We start from the raw sequence: 17,191 nt of genomic DNA, 5'->3' as shown, positions 1-17,191 counted from the left end.
ATTCAAATACCCCTCAATGGATATGATTTACAGTTTCCTTCAATGTATTTTTTTTTCTTCCAGATCCTTCAGAAAAGTGGAACAGTATTATAGAGTATTCAGACTATAGTTATTAAAAATAAATATACATGCACCTTCCCAACAAGTCCCAATAAAGCACCTTCTGTACTTATTTCTAAACAATATTTCTAAACAAACTATTGTGTGTATATATATATATATATATATATATATATATATATATATATACAAACTAAAAGTGCTCAACATCTAATGGATAAAAACAGTATTATTGTGAAGAAATATTATGATTTAAAATAACTTCTTTCTGTTTTAATATATTTTTAATTTATTCCTATCATGGCAAAGCAGAATTTTCAAGGGGCCATTACTGCAGTCTTCACTGTCACACGATACTGAAAATTATTCTGATACTGTATACTGATTTGGTATTCAAGTAACATTTTGTATTATTATTTATGTTGAAAATAGTTTTTCTACTTAACATTCTAGAGCAAATGGTAATACTTTTTTTTCAGAAGTGAATTAATAGAATCCTTTTTGTGAAGAAAAAAAAGTAAATCAATTTTACATGTGCTACCTGAATAAAATAATATTATTTTAAATGTCCTACTGACCTCATACTTTTAAACAGTAGTGTACAACTTTTTAACTTTATAGCAGACCTCCTTTTTTTTTTTTTTTTTTGCTTTGCACAGGATTTTCTGTTTTTAGAAATCTATAAGGCCCATTAAATTTCTTATTTGGACCTGCCTCTGTACATTGGATAAAAAAATGTTTAGTGGAATTCTCTTTTAATCGTGATCAATAGAGTTGTATGGATAAACAATGTAGTTTGAATATGGATGTTTGGGTCACTAAATTAATTTATGGTTTATGATCATCTCTGTCCAGCCTGCTTTCATCAGATGCTTTAGGCAATCAGGTTTTATTATTCATTCCCAATGGATGTGAAACTACTTCAGATTTTATTTTTTAATCATCCTAGGGGAAGGTCTTTGGTTCCGGTGCACATCAGGCTACATCGTAAGCAAAGGGTAATACTTAATACTCTAAAATTGTGGTGAGGGTATTTTGAATATATGCTCTCATTCCCATTACTCTTTCACCAGGTATCTGACTCAACCCACACAATCTTTCGCTGCTCCTCTGTCACCACAGTTTTCACAGTGTCAATTAGGGTGGCACTGTCATGCCAGCTCTCTGGTGGAATGCTCTGGTAAAGGCAGGGCAGTTTATCCAGAAGGGGCTCCTCACTGCAGGAACACTCTAGCACCTGGGACTCAGTCAAAACATTCTGCCGTAGTTTTTGTCTGGGAAGCAATGACAGAACAGATAAATATAGCAATAATATTGATCCCAGAATAGAATTTTGTTGTTAGGAATCTTTATCGTTAAATCAAAGCTTTTAATTTCATTGTGAAAAGTTTTATGGAGGAAATTATAGTACCTCAATTTGCGGAGACTCCTCTCTGTAGACATGATGTAGATGATGATGGGGAAGATTTCGGCACGGTGGAGACGACGCACACAGTCCAAACCCAGCGGTAACACACAGTGAGTGCCCTATACAATTGAAATAAAACAGATATTCACACACACACACACACATATATATAAATATAGTGCACAGCATAAATGCATAGCAGTATTAGATGTACTTATGATCACTACACTAATTCAGTTCATGGAAAGATGGCATGAAATTGACTTATATGGAATTATATTATTAGTATCTGTAAAATAAGTAAATGTAGTTTAATTGGAAGACTGCAGAAAGTAGTAGACACCCTAGATTTAATTCAACAAATGTATAGGTAAGAAATAAGTTAAATGCTTAAATGTAAAATGATTTTTTGTTTTGTTTTTTGTCTTACTGGAATTGTGTTTACGGGGTAGGGTGCAAATTTGTAATTTGTCATTACAATTTGTTAAAAATAATTTATTAATAATTTAAAAAAATATTATATATATATATATATATATATATATATATATATATATATATATATATATATATATATATATATATATATATATATATATATATATACTGTATATATGTATATATATATTACTAAAATGCCTAAAATATAAATTCATGTCATTATCAATAGGTTATCATTATCAAAATTATGATTTTATATGATTTCAATTAGTGGACGTAATCATGAAAGTCAAAACCAAAAACATATCTTAAGGTGGGGACACATACTTTTATGCTGCATTTGTCCATAAATCTATCCATCAAAATTAGAAACATGTATTTCATACACTTTCTCATACATTGATACATTCTCATACAAATTTTTATATAAAAATAAACCTTCAACACTGACCTTAATTTTTACAAAGCATTTTAGGCTTAACAAGTTCTCGTGATGATCATTGTAATTTCTATTATTGTATTTTATTACCGTAAAACCACTCATCTCTAATCTTTTATTTCAACTTACTTAACACAACTGCTGTATCAGGCCATTATTAGTAATATGATAGCAATGTTTTATTACACACCCGCTTCATGATCTTCTCCACTCCCTGCAACGTATAGCAAAGGTGTGTTTTCGAGTCACATTCTTCAAGAATCTCCCCCTTCTGCATTTGAATGGCATGCTCACTTGCCATCAGCAACTCTAAAATAAAAGAGATGAGAGGAAGAGATGGCAGAAGTGAGGAAAGGAGGAAGCAGTCAGATTAATAAGATTATACAGAAGGAGAGCTGAAGTCAGACATAAAGAAACTATCACAGATGGCCATGTTTACATGTATCATGGGTCACTTTGGTACATTTCTCAGATCACAATTTACATTTTTCATCGTTCACATCATCTAGTCAACTGTATACACTGAATAGCCAAACCCTTTAAAACATCTAGGCATTAGTTCATTGCATACTGCATAAGTCATTACATTCAAATTGGTTGAACCAGCTCTCATAATCTGTCAAGCATATTCTCTATACATTTCTATTAAGAATTGTATTTATTTTATTTTTTGTGAAGGATTAATGAATGTCTCTTAAAAACACTGATTAGATTTAAGTATTTTGGTGATAAACTTGAAAAAAATGTGTTTTTACCTGGCTCACAGAGCTGATAACCATCCTGTTCTGCCAACCGTTTGTGCAAGACACGGCCAAGCATTGTGGGGAGGAGGAGGACTGGTCGGCAGATGGGTGGGAAACGAGGTGAGACCAGGGTGTAGGGCATTAGGGTCACACATCTGCTGGGCACACAGCCGTCACCTACAGGAGAAAACGACCTTTACTGACCTTACAGTAAGGTCTAAACCAGAATTGTGCCTGACACTGATTACATGGAATGTTCAAATGAAAGATTAAAGTTAGTAGCATTTCTCTCATACACACAAAACATTTTGCATTTGAAGTTCGATGTTATGACTAGTGTTGGGAAACAAGAATCTGTTCTTATTCAGAACTGGTTCAGTACTAAAGTATTCTGACACTGTTTCCTGCACTACTCTTCACCACAACAATTCTACTTCAACATTATAGTTCAAACGATTGCCAAATGAATGATTACAATGAGATACCTATTTTAGTGAAGCTAACACGCTGATTACCGTGAACGTCCTGCGTTAGGTTCAACTTAAGCTTTGTGAGACTGAAATCAGTGTAGTTATTGACTAGTTGTTCATATGATAATGTGTAGTTAGATTATGATTGTGAACATTGTGAGTTTTGTCAGTACTATTTTAATAAAATAAATTAGATATGTTGCCAAATTGTTAGTTTAGGGTTGCATGTATGCAGCTTTCAATGTACCTATGAGAAGTCATTAAAAATACTTATTTAAAAACGTATTTTCCAATAACTGTTTGGACCTTTTTAAATATTGAAATGATCTCACTCTTCCGCAGTCATATTGCATTATTTTGTCCAGTAATTTTCTCCTCAAAGTACTAAAATAATAGTTAATAGAACTGGAATCAGAAAAGGAATTGGAATTGTGATCTTGAAATTGTGAATTTCCCATGTCTAGTTATGAGTAAAACAGCTTAATGGAGTTTGTTTTGTACTAACTGTCCTGTGCTGTGGTGTTGTTTTCCTCCACACTGACCCACAGTGGGTTTCTGCTTTGCTGACTGGTGATGACAATCCTCGGCGCTCTCTGCTTCTCATGAGATAAGGTTTTCTCCTGTGGACATAGTAAAAAGGAACTAAGGACCAATGTAACAGACTCTACAACCCGTGCTCAAAGTGCTTTTTCATAACACATCTCAAAAGAATCTAGCATTGCAAGTCTAAAATAATTTTGTATGTCTCTGTCTCTCTGACTCATTAATCTTCTAGAGACAGGACAATAAAAAGGTTGCCGTCTTACTAAGAAGAATGCGTGACAAATTTTTCTTTAATTACAGTAGTCTGACTGTTTTCTGTCTATGCTAGTTTCAGAGTTATAGGTTAAACATCATTATTCCCTCACCAAAGAACCATACTCATAGTTAGCAAACATTTCCTTAATTCGATACAAACCTAGAACAAAATTTGTTAAATATTTCACAACTATTTCATCTAAAACATGGACTATGACTAACATTATGACTAACCTATGCAATCCATGATGACTAATCTTTTAACTTGCCGTGTCAACAGGCCAGCTAAGACAATATAGTTAAGTTTTAAATCACTGTATTAAGCATTGTGCAGCACTCTATTGCATTTAATTGTTTTAAGCAAAATTATCTGTAAGATTTATTACTATATTACCATACAATTCATAAATCATAATTATGTAGAAAGTTAAATGAAAATAGGGAAATAATTTATGTAATGCCTAAAATAACGTGTACATATACTGATGGACTCTCACCTTTCTTTGTGCTTTACGTGGATAGGTCATATCCTCTAGAGCCCCGATTAAGAGCCTCTGTGCACTGAAAAATGAATTAACACTTCTAGATGTATTTATTACACAAAAGCATAATAGAAAAACAAGTGTTTTTCTTTTAAATCTTAGGAACTACAAACAAGAACATTTTACATTCACTGTATAATATTAAAAAAAAAACATGCCAAGATGTCAGCTTTTCTAATAATAAACAGGATTTTGCGAAATAATTTTGTTGTGTACCTGTAGTAGTTGGGCAGACTCCCACTCTTCAGGTCTTCCAAGTGACAGGGGTGCACGTGACTGGCCCACCAGGAGCCATCAATGGAATGGTGAGTGTCTGTCACATGGACAATGTCATTACACCTGACAGCAAGAGTTCCAGCTACATCCTCCTGCATTGTCATGTTTACACGGATGTAGAAGGAATCACCCGACTTCACCTCACCATCTTTTAGCTGATGTAGCAGGTTCTCATAGGCTAGGAGGAAATCACATTTTCAGTAATCATGAAAATTTGGTTTAATAATACTCAGACCTTAACTTAAACATTTACAATTTTCATTAATCATTAAAAATTCAACATTACAAAGTGTTTTGGTTAAATTAATGAACAATTAGGGAAAGGTTGTGTAGTAAAATCTGTTGACTTGTAGCTATTTTTGTTGCATTATGTGCCAATGGTGACCATTCAAAAGTGGGGAATGAGCATCTTTCAAGGTTTTTCTCCAAAGTTTTCAGGCCTGTAACTAAAAAAAAATATTAAAGATAACTTAATGGACTCTTAAGGCCCTAAATAGCTCAGTTCCAGATGTAATGGAATTTCAACATGGCTTCAGGAGTAAATCGTTAAAGTGTAATGGAAAAGGAATGTCTGAAGAACAAATGATGTTTAACCTAGAAATGTATCTTGATTCTGTCAAAACAACTACATTGAACATACCTGTCTAAGTGCCATAAATATTATTTTTCAAATGTTTGCATGCAACTCAATAAGTATTAAAAATATTGCAATATGATTTTATACACTATTCTATCTCTTAAAAAAAAATCTTTATTTTCAAGGTACTATATCATTCCATCCCAGAGATATGGGGGATCTCAATTATACATTTCCAGTTTCAACATTGTTTGATCTTCAGACATTCCTCTTTAAAAGAAAAGTATTATCATGCTTTTGCAAAGTGACCCACATTTGGTTTTCAACCACTGAAAATAAGTACAATTCAATGATTGTATCATATTGAAATAACATTATCTCTGGAATGGTAGTTTATAGGGCCTTAAAAATGAAGATACCAAAAGAGAAGTTTGTTAAGACCCAATATCTAAAAGGACATTAAGGTATATTTAATACTTTTTGAGTTACAGGCCTGCAAAATATGGAGAAAAATACTTGAAAAGTGCTCTTTGCCCATTTTTGAATGGTCACCATTGGCACAAAATGCAACAACGATTGCTCAATAGATTTTACAAACAGACCTACTAATCACTGTGTAAAAAAAAACAACTGCTCTAAAAGAGCTTCTCTTTTAGAACAGTTGAGAAACAACTCTTTTAGACCCACCAGTTGAGAAACACTGCTGGACTCTAGAGTCATGTGGTGACTGCATCTCGTATCATCAATACAAAGTAATTTTTTAATTGTTGAAATGCCACCATTAAGTGATTATAAATAAATAGTCTATCAGTGTAAAAACAAAAAACAGATCACATTTGTTTATAATAAATGCATTTGGCAGACACTTTATCCAAAGCCACTTACTGTACACTGTATTCAAGACATACATTTCATCTGTTTATGCATTCCCTAGGAATCAAATCCATGACTATACTTCTCAAACCCATGCTCTACTATAATTTATGCATAAGTGGTTGCTTTAAAAATACAATACTTTTTTTTTTGTTTTTTATATGTAGTCTGTTTAATTGTTCGTTGTGGTTCTTTGCCCTTACCATCTTGGCTAGGTCTGAGTGTAATGTGGCATGGTCCTTGGACTTGCCCCAGAGCCCACAGGGCCTCTTCCATAGTGGTGTCTTCTAGAACCATTCGTACAGCTCTCTGCTCCCGCTCATATTTCAGCTACAAATACACAATTTTGGTTTTGATTAGTTCCCACACCATTCAACTGCTACTGAAAAACCTGAATGTCCATCTAGGGATAAAGATTCAAAATATTTTTTTTTTCCTTTTCTGTCTTATCTTTGAAAGAATCAGGAGGAATTTAATACTCTTTATGTCTCTTCCCACTTAGTTTTTCTGAGGAATTTCTTTACTTTTAAAGTTTTTTTTGTTTGTTTGTTTTTTTTTTTACTTTATGGATTTTAAAGTGCATTTCAGCTCTTTTACCTTTTAATGAAAGACATTTTTCAGAATTCTGAAATCCCCAAATCTTTCCTAACAAAGAGGAAAGTTCATTTAAAAATCCAGAAATTCTGACCTGAATTATCTGAGATCCAGGGCAGATGCCAGTGTTATGAGCAGCTGATCCTTCAGCCACATGATGCACAAACACACCGGTCTTATTGCCCCCGATGACCTGTATTTGGTTCAATATCATTTCTCCCTGGAAAAACACAGTGAGTACGCGACCAGTGATACGCAGGGCCTGAGGTCTGGAGCGCATTAGGAAGGGCGGAGCTGATGTTCTTGAGTCACTAGATTTATGCAAAATAACGTTTAGCCATATGAACATTTTAAATAAATAAATGTGATTATTGTGTTTTACTATCAGTTTTTAATTTACCTGTCATTAGGGCTCTTTTTGCTAGTAGAAGAGGGAAGTGATGTTGGTGATTTAGACTCATCAAAATTATCTCCTATCAGAATGGAAATGAAAAAGTAGTTTATTTGCCATTGTGATTCATTCTAATTGCCATGGATATAGAGTAGCTCTAAAAAGTATATGGACACTTTTCAACATTTACAGCAAACTGAACATTTTTAAGGACCGAAAACAAAATAATACGCAATGCATAATATTTGCAAATTTTTATACATCTGTGAGCATGACACAGACTAGCACAATAAATGTATCATTTGGTGTTTGTTTTTTACTCAGAGAATAGTTTTTTTTGAAAGTAACTTTACTAATAAAAGAGAATGCTAAATTAGATCAAATAAGAGCATTATCTGTGAATAAAATCTTTTGAATTAAATATGGGGTTTTGGGAACTAGGCAAAATTATACATTGTATACACTGTTTAGCATATTGAAAACATTTTAGTATATTTAATAGTAAAATTATTGTTTGTTGATGAAGGGGTACTGGAGCTTTACATAATGTGTGATACATAAGTCAAAAAAGCTTGAGAAACACTAAGAACATGTTTCACTAACCTAAAACTTTTATTAATGTTTTTCTTCAAAATTGTGCTCCTTTTTATCTTTCTTCAAAAATACATTTGTTTAACATTTTTTAATGTGGATGAAGTGTCCAAATACTTATTAGGTCACCTCATGTAACTGAATGCAAAAAACATTAGTGACTATATTAAATTTCAGCTTATTTAGGTAACCACAATGAAATTAAGGTAGAAGTAACAGTACCTTTAGAAATGAAAACATAATCATGGTCAAAGTTGAGAGAATCCTGACTTCTGAAAATGAAACAAAGGTTTTTATTAGTAGTAGTAGTACTATTTCAAAATATTATTAGTTCTCTGAATAATTCCATTTGCTAAAACACATGCAAACTTCCTTTCTCTGAATTCTAAAGTTATTTTTAGACAGGCCTACTACATGACAACTTTATCTCTACCACATGGTGATTGTAAATGCGGAAACACTGATCTGTTGGTTTATGAGTTAGTTTTATGATAGTGAGTCAGGGGCACATACAATGCAACTAGGAATGCAATTAGTATCATAGAGACAAGGAAACAGGAAACAGTAATGAATGATCTATTTATACTATGGAAGACATATATATATTCTGTAAAAGTCCATATTTATAATACATTATTATAAGAGTTTTCTTAAGGCATTGTAATATATGCATAATGTATTATAAAAAAAACTTATATGTTATATCATCTGGTTATAGCTTTCAAGAGTATGATGATTTATAACACACAATGAACACAATACATCCACTTAATTTAAAATATATTAAATCTCCCATGTACTATAGGTCTCATATCTTGCCATGGTTAACTTGATACTTTACTTAAAGCAGAGAAAGACCTCTTATGAATAATGACAACAACAATAATAATAATATTTTTCTCAAACCATAAGATCAGATATCTGATCAGATGAATGTGTAATACGGCACATTTGATTTTAACTATATTGTAATATCAGTAAGATGATAAGATATTGTACAGATCTTAAATAAATGATGTCAAGATAGTTATTACCAAGAGACTTATTATTCATTATAAATTAAGCGGATTTAACATTGTGTTTATTGCGTCTTATAAATAATCATACTCATAAAAGATATAACCTCAAATAAGTAAGTTTTATAATGTATAATTGTTGTTGTGATGTCAATTAAAAGTAACTCAAGAATGTAGCCAAACTGCTATCTTCACTTACATACTACAGGCTTTAACAGTGGCATTACAGTTCACTGCAACAGACCAGATGAGCAGCTCACCTGTAAATGTCTTCCATGTCACTTCTGGAGGGAAAGTCTCGTCTGCGGGGAGATTCAGAGCCGGGGGGCTCCACTTGATTGTTGGTTGCTTCATCATTGAACTGTAAAAAAGCATTCTAACATTATCAAGATATATATACTGTATATTTTTGTTACCACTTTAAAAGTGTTACCAACACTACACAGTTGTGTCATTTATTGGCATAGATGCACTTTAAGGGTAAAGGCCCATTCACACTTAGAAAAATAACTGTACTGGTAAGCGTATTAGCATCCACACCAATTAACAATAAATGACTGCTTCTAATAAGCACTTTGAAAGATGGATTTTGATTGGCTCTTCATCAGCTGGTTGATTTTGATTGTCGATTTTGCTATTAAATTAAAATTGGATTTTTTTTAAGCTTTAAGTTATAATTATTGTTCTACAGTGCATATGTGCTTTTCACTCTTGTTTGCACTGACACTATGAAACTGCATTCCAGTAATACCTACGTGTATCACACAAAAGGTGTTGGAACTGCATGTTGCTTAGTTTGTTAGGTATGTATGTGCCATTTAGGTGTAGGGCTATATATATATATATTTTTTTTTTTAGTTATTTTATTTTCAAAAGCACTCAACTAGGTATCTGGTAAACATGACATTTTTTGCTTTCCAATTTGCCTACTTAAATTATGCCCAAATGTATTCTTTTTGTTAAGAGAAAGTACTTTTACTTTTGAGTGTGTAGCAAAAGAGATTAGGCAAACTTCATGGCATACAGCAACGGCCTGAAATTGCCCTCTGCTGCATAGTTACATCCATTTTTTCACAGTAAAACAGCTTGTAAATCATCTAGTCATGGTTAACATCCTCATATACACATTCCAAATTTTATTTCATTCCATTTTCACTACTCAAACAATACTTCCAACCATACTGGAGAGAAAACAAGCAGCATGTTTATCCGCCAGTTATTCACAGAAATCACACAAAGAACTTCCCAATATGTATCACACAGCTAGTGCAAGAACTTTGTGTGTGGGGGGGGGGGGGGGGGGGGGTCCATGAGGCTAAAGACTAATTCACACTAGGATTAGATTAGCAGAACATTTACAGTATAAATGTACCTCGCAGGCATCAAATGAGTTGAAACTCTCAGGAAGAACTGCATTCAAGCGGCATAGCTGTCTTCTGGGGGGAGGGCTGGAAGTAGGGAACTCACCACAAGAACCTCTTCTGTTGTCGCAACTGAACTTCCTGTCCTACTTATTCAAAGAAATTATATTAAAGGGGTCATCCCCCCTTTTATATTAAAGGGGTTATCAAGATTTTTACATCAAAAGAAAATAACATAATAATTTAGAAGTAATAGGCTATTTTCTGTGCTGTTTTGATCCTCTCATCAGAACGCTCTGTTTGAATAGGTGTGGTGGATTGTAGAAGTAAACACCCACTGGTATGAATGGCTAAAAGTTATTCATGTTTGACATCCTACATTTTTCAAAGATGGACGCTGCTGTGATTTAGGTCAAAAACGCATAAATACTCAAATGAATAGTAATAACATACAAAGCATAGTAAAACAACAAAGGACCAAGTTCTTACTGACGAGGTCTGGAACTTTGCCTCTCTCGTTATTTACAATACATGCGCAAAACAGTGGGCAGGGCTAAACAGGCAGTGATCTAGAAGTAGGTGTTTATCTTCTTCACTGGAGGCAATGTTTAGCCATACTGTTAGACATAAAGTGGAACATTCCACACCCTAACTTTTTTGCAGACTGGCTGTTTTTAGCTGTTTTTAGACTAATGAGAAAGTTTGAGTTCTGAAACTTACAGGATGTTTTTATAGTACAATGACATCTTATATGTCAAGGGACCAAGGGAATTAAAATGTCTCAGTTCATGACCCTTTTAAAAATAAAGTAATGTGTGCTAGTGTTTAGGTTACAGATTCTATTATTTAAATACATTATTAAAAAATGTTCTAAAGAATGATTGGGATAAACTACTGTGTGTTGGGTCTTCAATTTAAGTCAGTGTTACCCTGGAATGTTCTCTTCTTTCTCTTTGCTTGCTACAGGCTTTCATGGCAAAAACCCTGGCCTGTAGCTCCATGAGTTGGCCTCTTAGCACGTCCTTCTCTGCGAGACTACGTGCAATCTGAGCCTGGGCCTCATCTCGGGACAAATATGCCTGAAAAAAACATCAGCAATATCTGTAATTACTGGTAAGTTTTAATTTGCCACTCAAGGACTCCACATGTTTGTGCAAAAGCTGATGGAGCATGTTCTCCAGCAAGAATGGACCTGAAAGCATCTTTTGTCCATAAATTAAAACCAAAACATGTGACCTTTTGAAAAAGGAGTTGACAGGTTCAGTGTCACAAATACTCTTATTTGGGTTATCACTAAAAGTAGTTATTTATAAATATTATTGATAAATTATATATAAAACATTTATTTTCTTTGCAGTTTTTTTTCTTTTGCATTAAAAGAAACCCTTTCTTTTTATTTCTAGATTTAAATAAGATTTTGATCCCAAGATTCAAAGCTATATATATATATATATATATCTACAGCTCTCAAGCGTGACCAGTGTATGAATTGTGTAGAAACATGACAACATGGCACTGGTGGTACTGACCTTGTCTCTCTCTGTCTGCACCTCTTCTAGCTGACTATGGAACAGTGTACTCCTGTGCTGATACATCTCACAGTCCACAGTCAACTTCTCCACCTCCAGGGCTAAACAGTCCTTCTCTTCTAGGAGCTAGAAAAGGTGAAAGGGAAGCATGGTGAGAAGAAGGGTGATATATTTTTTTCTTTCAAATGTCCATATTCTTTCTAAGGAGAAGAGGTAAAGGGACAGAGACATTAAACAACAACAACAATGTTTTTCTCAATCAATTTGACATTTCTCCAAAGTAATGTAATTGCTTTCAAAACAATTAACAAAGTCTAAACACATTTTTACCAAACTGTTCAACTTTACTGCAAAATGAAACTGCATTTTATTGTTGAATTATAACAAAAACATAAAAAAAAGGAATATGAATACATAATATAGTTTTATACAAAGTACTGTATAACATTTTGAAATACAAAAACAACATAAGGTTAAGGAAAGACCAGTTTTACCTCCTCTTTCTCTTGCTGGAGTTGTATATTCTCCTCACTCAGCCTGCTGACTTCTGCAGCAAGTTCTGAACTTCTGTTCTCAACCTCCTTTAAATCATGGGCCAGTATATCCCGTTGTACCTGATTGAAATAAACAGAGACAGAGAGATTTACTGTGGAAAGTTTATCAGATACAAAATTAATCAGTGCCAAAATTTGTTGACTTGTTATATTGCTATGATAAATAAGTATCTCATTTACTGGGAGCAACATCTCAGTCTCCAGTAACTTTGTGCGTACAGCGTTGAGCTCATCTCTGAGCTTCTGTGTGTCACTGGGATTCTTCAAGGAACGCTGCCTCTCAAAGTCTGTCACTTTCTGTGCCTTCTTTAACTCATGCTGCAGCTGGGAAATCTGGAGAAGAGGAGAGGAGAAGAGATTTCTGCATGCCCTGGAGTTTTTTGGAAAACACTCCAGCATTACTGTTCTTGTTGTATTGATTATACTGCTGTTATTCTCTTTTTTTTAAGTAGATTAATGTTCACTTTAATGTAGCAAATGGTTCAGGTTTCTTGGAAATGAATAGCTAAAACTTCATTACCCTGTAACACTCAAAACTAATTTAGTCAGATTAAACCAAATAGAACAAAACTGATCTACACTATTAAAATAAAAAATATGCATGCTATGAAAGACTAAACTAAACTAATGCTATGTTCCTTATTTATTTAATAATGCTAGCCATTAAAACACTTGTCTGGTATTTACATTATTGAAAGGAAATACAATAATAATAATAATAATAATAATAATATCAGGATTATTTTTACATTAGTAATGATGGAAACATGATCAAATATGTTTTTCAAAGTAAAAACCAGCATTTGATTTGTTTTCATTTATAAGACACGTTACAGAATGCTATAAAAAATGCTATACACACAAGCCACCTCTAAACCAACTACTTATGGAATTCTGTTCTCTGTCAGGCACACAGACACATGTAATATGGATTAGACAATCAACTTACTAAATGGTACCTAGAGTCCAAGTAGAAAGCAATCGTACAAACACACTATCTTGTTCTTTACCTCCAGTTGCAGGTCTCTATTGCGTACTATAGTTGCAGACTTCTCCTCGAGAGCTGTGGTATATCTGACATAGATATCACATTTCTCATCTTTCAGTTTTAACAGTTCCCTGTTTAAACCTGCACAGAAGACAACCAGACATTAAATAGTCTTGACACAGACAAAGAACACTGAATTTCTCAAAGCGCATACTTAAAATGCAACAATGTTAAAATGTTAACACTTAAAGGCATAGTTAATCCAAAAAATAAAATAAAAATAAGACCTTTCATCATCTGAACATAATTTTTATATTTATATTAGAGAATTTTTTTATAGATATAATATTTATATTTGTAGATATTTTTGAGGAAATCCGAGAGCTTTCTGACCTTGCATAGACAGAAACTGAACTACCACAGTCAAGGCCCAGAAAAGTAGTAAGGACATTGTTAAAATAGTCCGTGTGACATCCATGGTTAACCTTAATTTTATGAAGCTACGTTTTGTGCGCAAAGAAATCCAACCTAATTCAATAGTTTCTTCTCTTCTGTGTCAGTCTTCAACATGAATTCACGACAGTAACACGACACATGCGTGTGCATTCCTCTGCTTGCAAACAACGCATCTTGGGTTCTACTTCAGAACTTCAGCTCTTGCATCAGCAGGACCAAAAGCATTCGCAAGACTGACACGGAAGAGTAGAAATTGTTGAATAAAGTCGTTATTTTTGTTGAACCACTGATGTCACATAAACTATTTTAACAAAGTCCTTACTACCTTTCTGGTCCTTGAATGTGGTAGTTCTGTTGCTCTCGGATCTCGGATTTCAAAAAATATATTGTAACTCATGTTCCTATAAATGAAGGTTTTATGGGATTGAAGGGTGAGTAATTAATTTAAATTAATTAAAACCTCGTATTTATTTTTAAAATATATTCAGATTTGAATGTACATAAATTGTATTATACAGTATATGTTTGCTACTGATCTGAAACTATGTTAAGTGCACACCATCCAGGTGACTACGCAGTCGTGCATGCTCTCCCTGCATCTGGCTGAGCTCTTTATTATTTTGCTGGGCCTGTTCCAGTTTCCCCTGTAGCTCACAACATCTGGCTTGCAGCCGCGCAGCCTCATGCCGTGCCACTTGTAGTTCTGTCTGCATACTGCTCACTGCACGAACCAGGTACTCTGTCAACTCAGTGTAATTTATCAGGCCTGGCAAGCACAGAAGCAAGGTTTTACAAATGAGGCTTGAACATCGTGACAAACACCAGGGTATTTGGGTATGCTTGTATGTATGATTAGAACCTAAGATAAAAGTGCAATGACTGACCACTGAAGCCTGAAGGCTCAATGCTGGGCTGGCGGCCGGTAATCCGTGTGTAGAGAGCAGGATAATGAATCATCAGACCTTCAAGCAGAGCCATTGCCCCATTGTGACCCTTTACATGTAACAAGTCAATCATGTGACCTGTATAAAAGGATTTACATTTCAGACATTAGATCATTTTCATTTTTTTTCATTTCATTTATTTTCATTTATGCATTTAGCAGACGCTTTTATACAATATTATAATAATATTAATATTTTAATTCAGAAAGGACACATCAAATTGATAAAGTGACAGCAAAGATATTGTTACAAAAAATATATATTTCAAATATTTTCATTGTTTTTTTCATTTTTTTCTTAATTATCAAAAAACATGAAAAAATAAAAAATATTCTCATATTAGAATGGTTGCTGAAAATTCAGATTTATCATCACAGGAATAAATTACATGAATTCATTTTATTTATATATTAAAATAGAAAACAGATATTTTAAATTGCAATAATAATTTACAGTTATATTGTACTGTATTTTGATCAAATAAATGCAAACTTGGTGAGCTTTAGAACTATAATATATATATATATATATATATATATATATATATATATATATATATATATATATATATATTATACAGATCTTGATATTCTGCACGTGTACTAGATCATACACGCCATAAGAAACCTTGAACAGAAATGTTTATTTCCGATATGATCAACCAACTGTTAAGTATTCCTTAAGGGAATAGTTCCAACAAAAATGGAAATTATTAACTTGCCCTCATTCAATTCCAAACCCATATGGATTTTTTTTTCATCCTGGTTAAAAAAAATGTGTGTTCAAATTACTGATTCTAATATTGCATTGGTTCTCACATGTGTACACCATGAGCCATGTTTGAACTATTAATGCAAGCAGGCTAGAAATGATATTAATCACACCAAACATATGACTTTAAAATATTTGAAATAGTCTATAAATTACTTTTTTACTGTTTGTTTGTTTTTTATTTTGGAGCTGTGGCAGGCTTTGGTCACTAAATTACATTGAATGTCAATAATTGTTTAGTATTGTATTGCACTGAAAAATTACATACAGCAGGTTTGGAACAACATACGGGTAAATAAATAATGACAAATGATTTTCATTTATGGCTAATTTTTTCATTTAATTTACATGTTCCTCTTTCCATTTCTCTGGCTCTTGCCTTTTCAAAAACGAAAGTCCTTTTTGGAATTTTATCAGCATAATCTCTGATCTAGCTGACCTATCTGTCTGTAGCTAATCTACAGTATATTTCCCCATGTGTCCTATAAACTTGCTCACTTTCTTAAAAATAATCCACCCAAATATTCCAGTAACCAGTCATTTTCACTTTAACCGCTCTAATCCAAAACAGATCTTCAATCCTGGAGGAACAAAAATATCCAAATTTCCATTTCCATTAAATATATATATTTTTAAGAAGAAAAGAAAATATTTTTAGTGTGAAAAACTTTGTTTTTCTTTTCCAATGCTCAGAGGATCTTACTTGTCTTCATGCCGCGGTTGGTAAAATTGAGACAGGTGAGAATCTCATCCTCATCCAAGTCTGTGAGGACCCGTGCCTGTCGCAGGTAAGGGATGAGAACACAGGGACGGACACCAAGAGAGATGGCATGGCGGTTATCGTTGATAAGATCCCACAATTCTTCTTCCTCCAGATCCTTCAGGTCCGGAGTATTTAGGACACTCTCAGCCATGCTGAATTCGCTAAATCAGCCTCTTTGCCAAACACAAAAATACAGAGGATTTTCTAAAAGTAATAAATTAAAAAACTACAATAAAAAGAAACAAGGCCATTGCAGGCATAAACACAACAGAAATGAAATGAGACATGAGAAGCAGTGAGACTGTAAAGAGGAGTTAAATCTCCACCCTCTACACACCCACAGGAGTGTGAGGAAACCTGAAAGACAGGGAGAGTTTTCCAAACAACACACACGCAGAGACCAGGTGTGGATTTCCCCTTATATACAAAGAGCAACACAGCATACACAGGTACAAAGTCCAGCAGGAAAAAAAAGGAAATGAAAGAGCGTTTCTAGGTTTACGGAAAATTACGTCACATCCTTTGCTGATGATAATCTGCCTTTTCTAGGGAATGATGGTGTTAAAATGCAAAATCTGTTTATGTTACATTAACTAAAACATTCTT

The 17,191-nt window shown here is 33.5% G+C and overlaps 1 protein-coding gene across 1 annotated transcript; it reads right to left on the bottom strand.

Annotated features, from left to right (window-relative positions):
* Positions 1-681: 681 nt before the first annotated feature.
* On the bottom strand, positions 682-16,923 carry card14 (caspase recruitment domain family, member 14). Its single transcript, XM_026213913.1, has 21 exons — positions 16,526-16,923; positions 14,992-15,129; positions 14,667-14,873; positions 13,674-13,792; positions 12,844-12,996; positions 12,604-12,723; positions 12,110-12,235; positions 11,510-11,659; positions 10,592-10,726; positions 9,480-9,580; positions 8,426-8,475; positions 7,622-7,694; positions 7,316-7,532; positions 6,831-6,957; positions 5,118-5,355; positions 4,857-4,920; positions 4,067-4,181; positions 3,104-3,268; positions 2,539-2,657; positions 1,472-1,587; positions 682-1,334 (listed from the first exon to the last, which is right to left on the bottom strand). Exons 1-21 carry the CDS (start codon positions 16,734-16,736, stop codon positions 1,127-1,129), a joined length of 2,952 nt encoding a protein of 983 aa, XP_026069698.1. The 5' UTR covers positions 16,737-16,923; the 3' UTR covers positions 682-1,126.
* Between the last annotated feature and the right edge of the window lie 268 nt (positions 16,924-17,191).

This window comes from Carassius auratus, chromosome 31 (genome assembly GCF_003368295.1).
Source record: "Carassius auratus strain Wakin chromosome 31, ASM336829v1, whole genome shotgun sequence".
In the NCBI taxonomy this organism is placed as follows: domain Eukaryota; kingdom Metazoa; phylum Chordata; class Actinopteri; order Cypriniformes; family Cyprinidae; genus Carassius; species Carassius auratus.
Note: the sequence above shows the minus strand (reverse complement) of the source record. Positions and strands in the feature narration are given on the sequence as shown.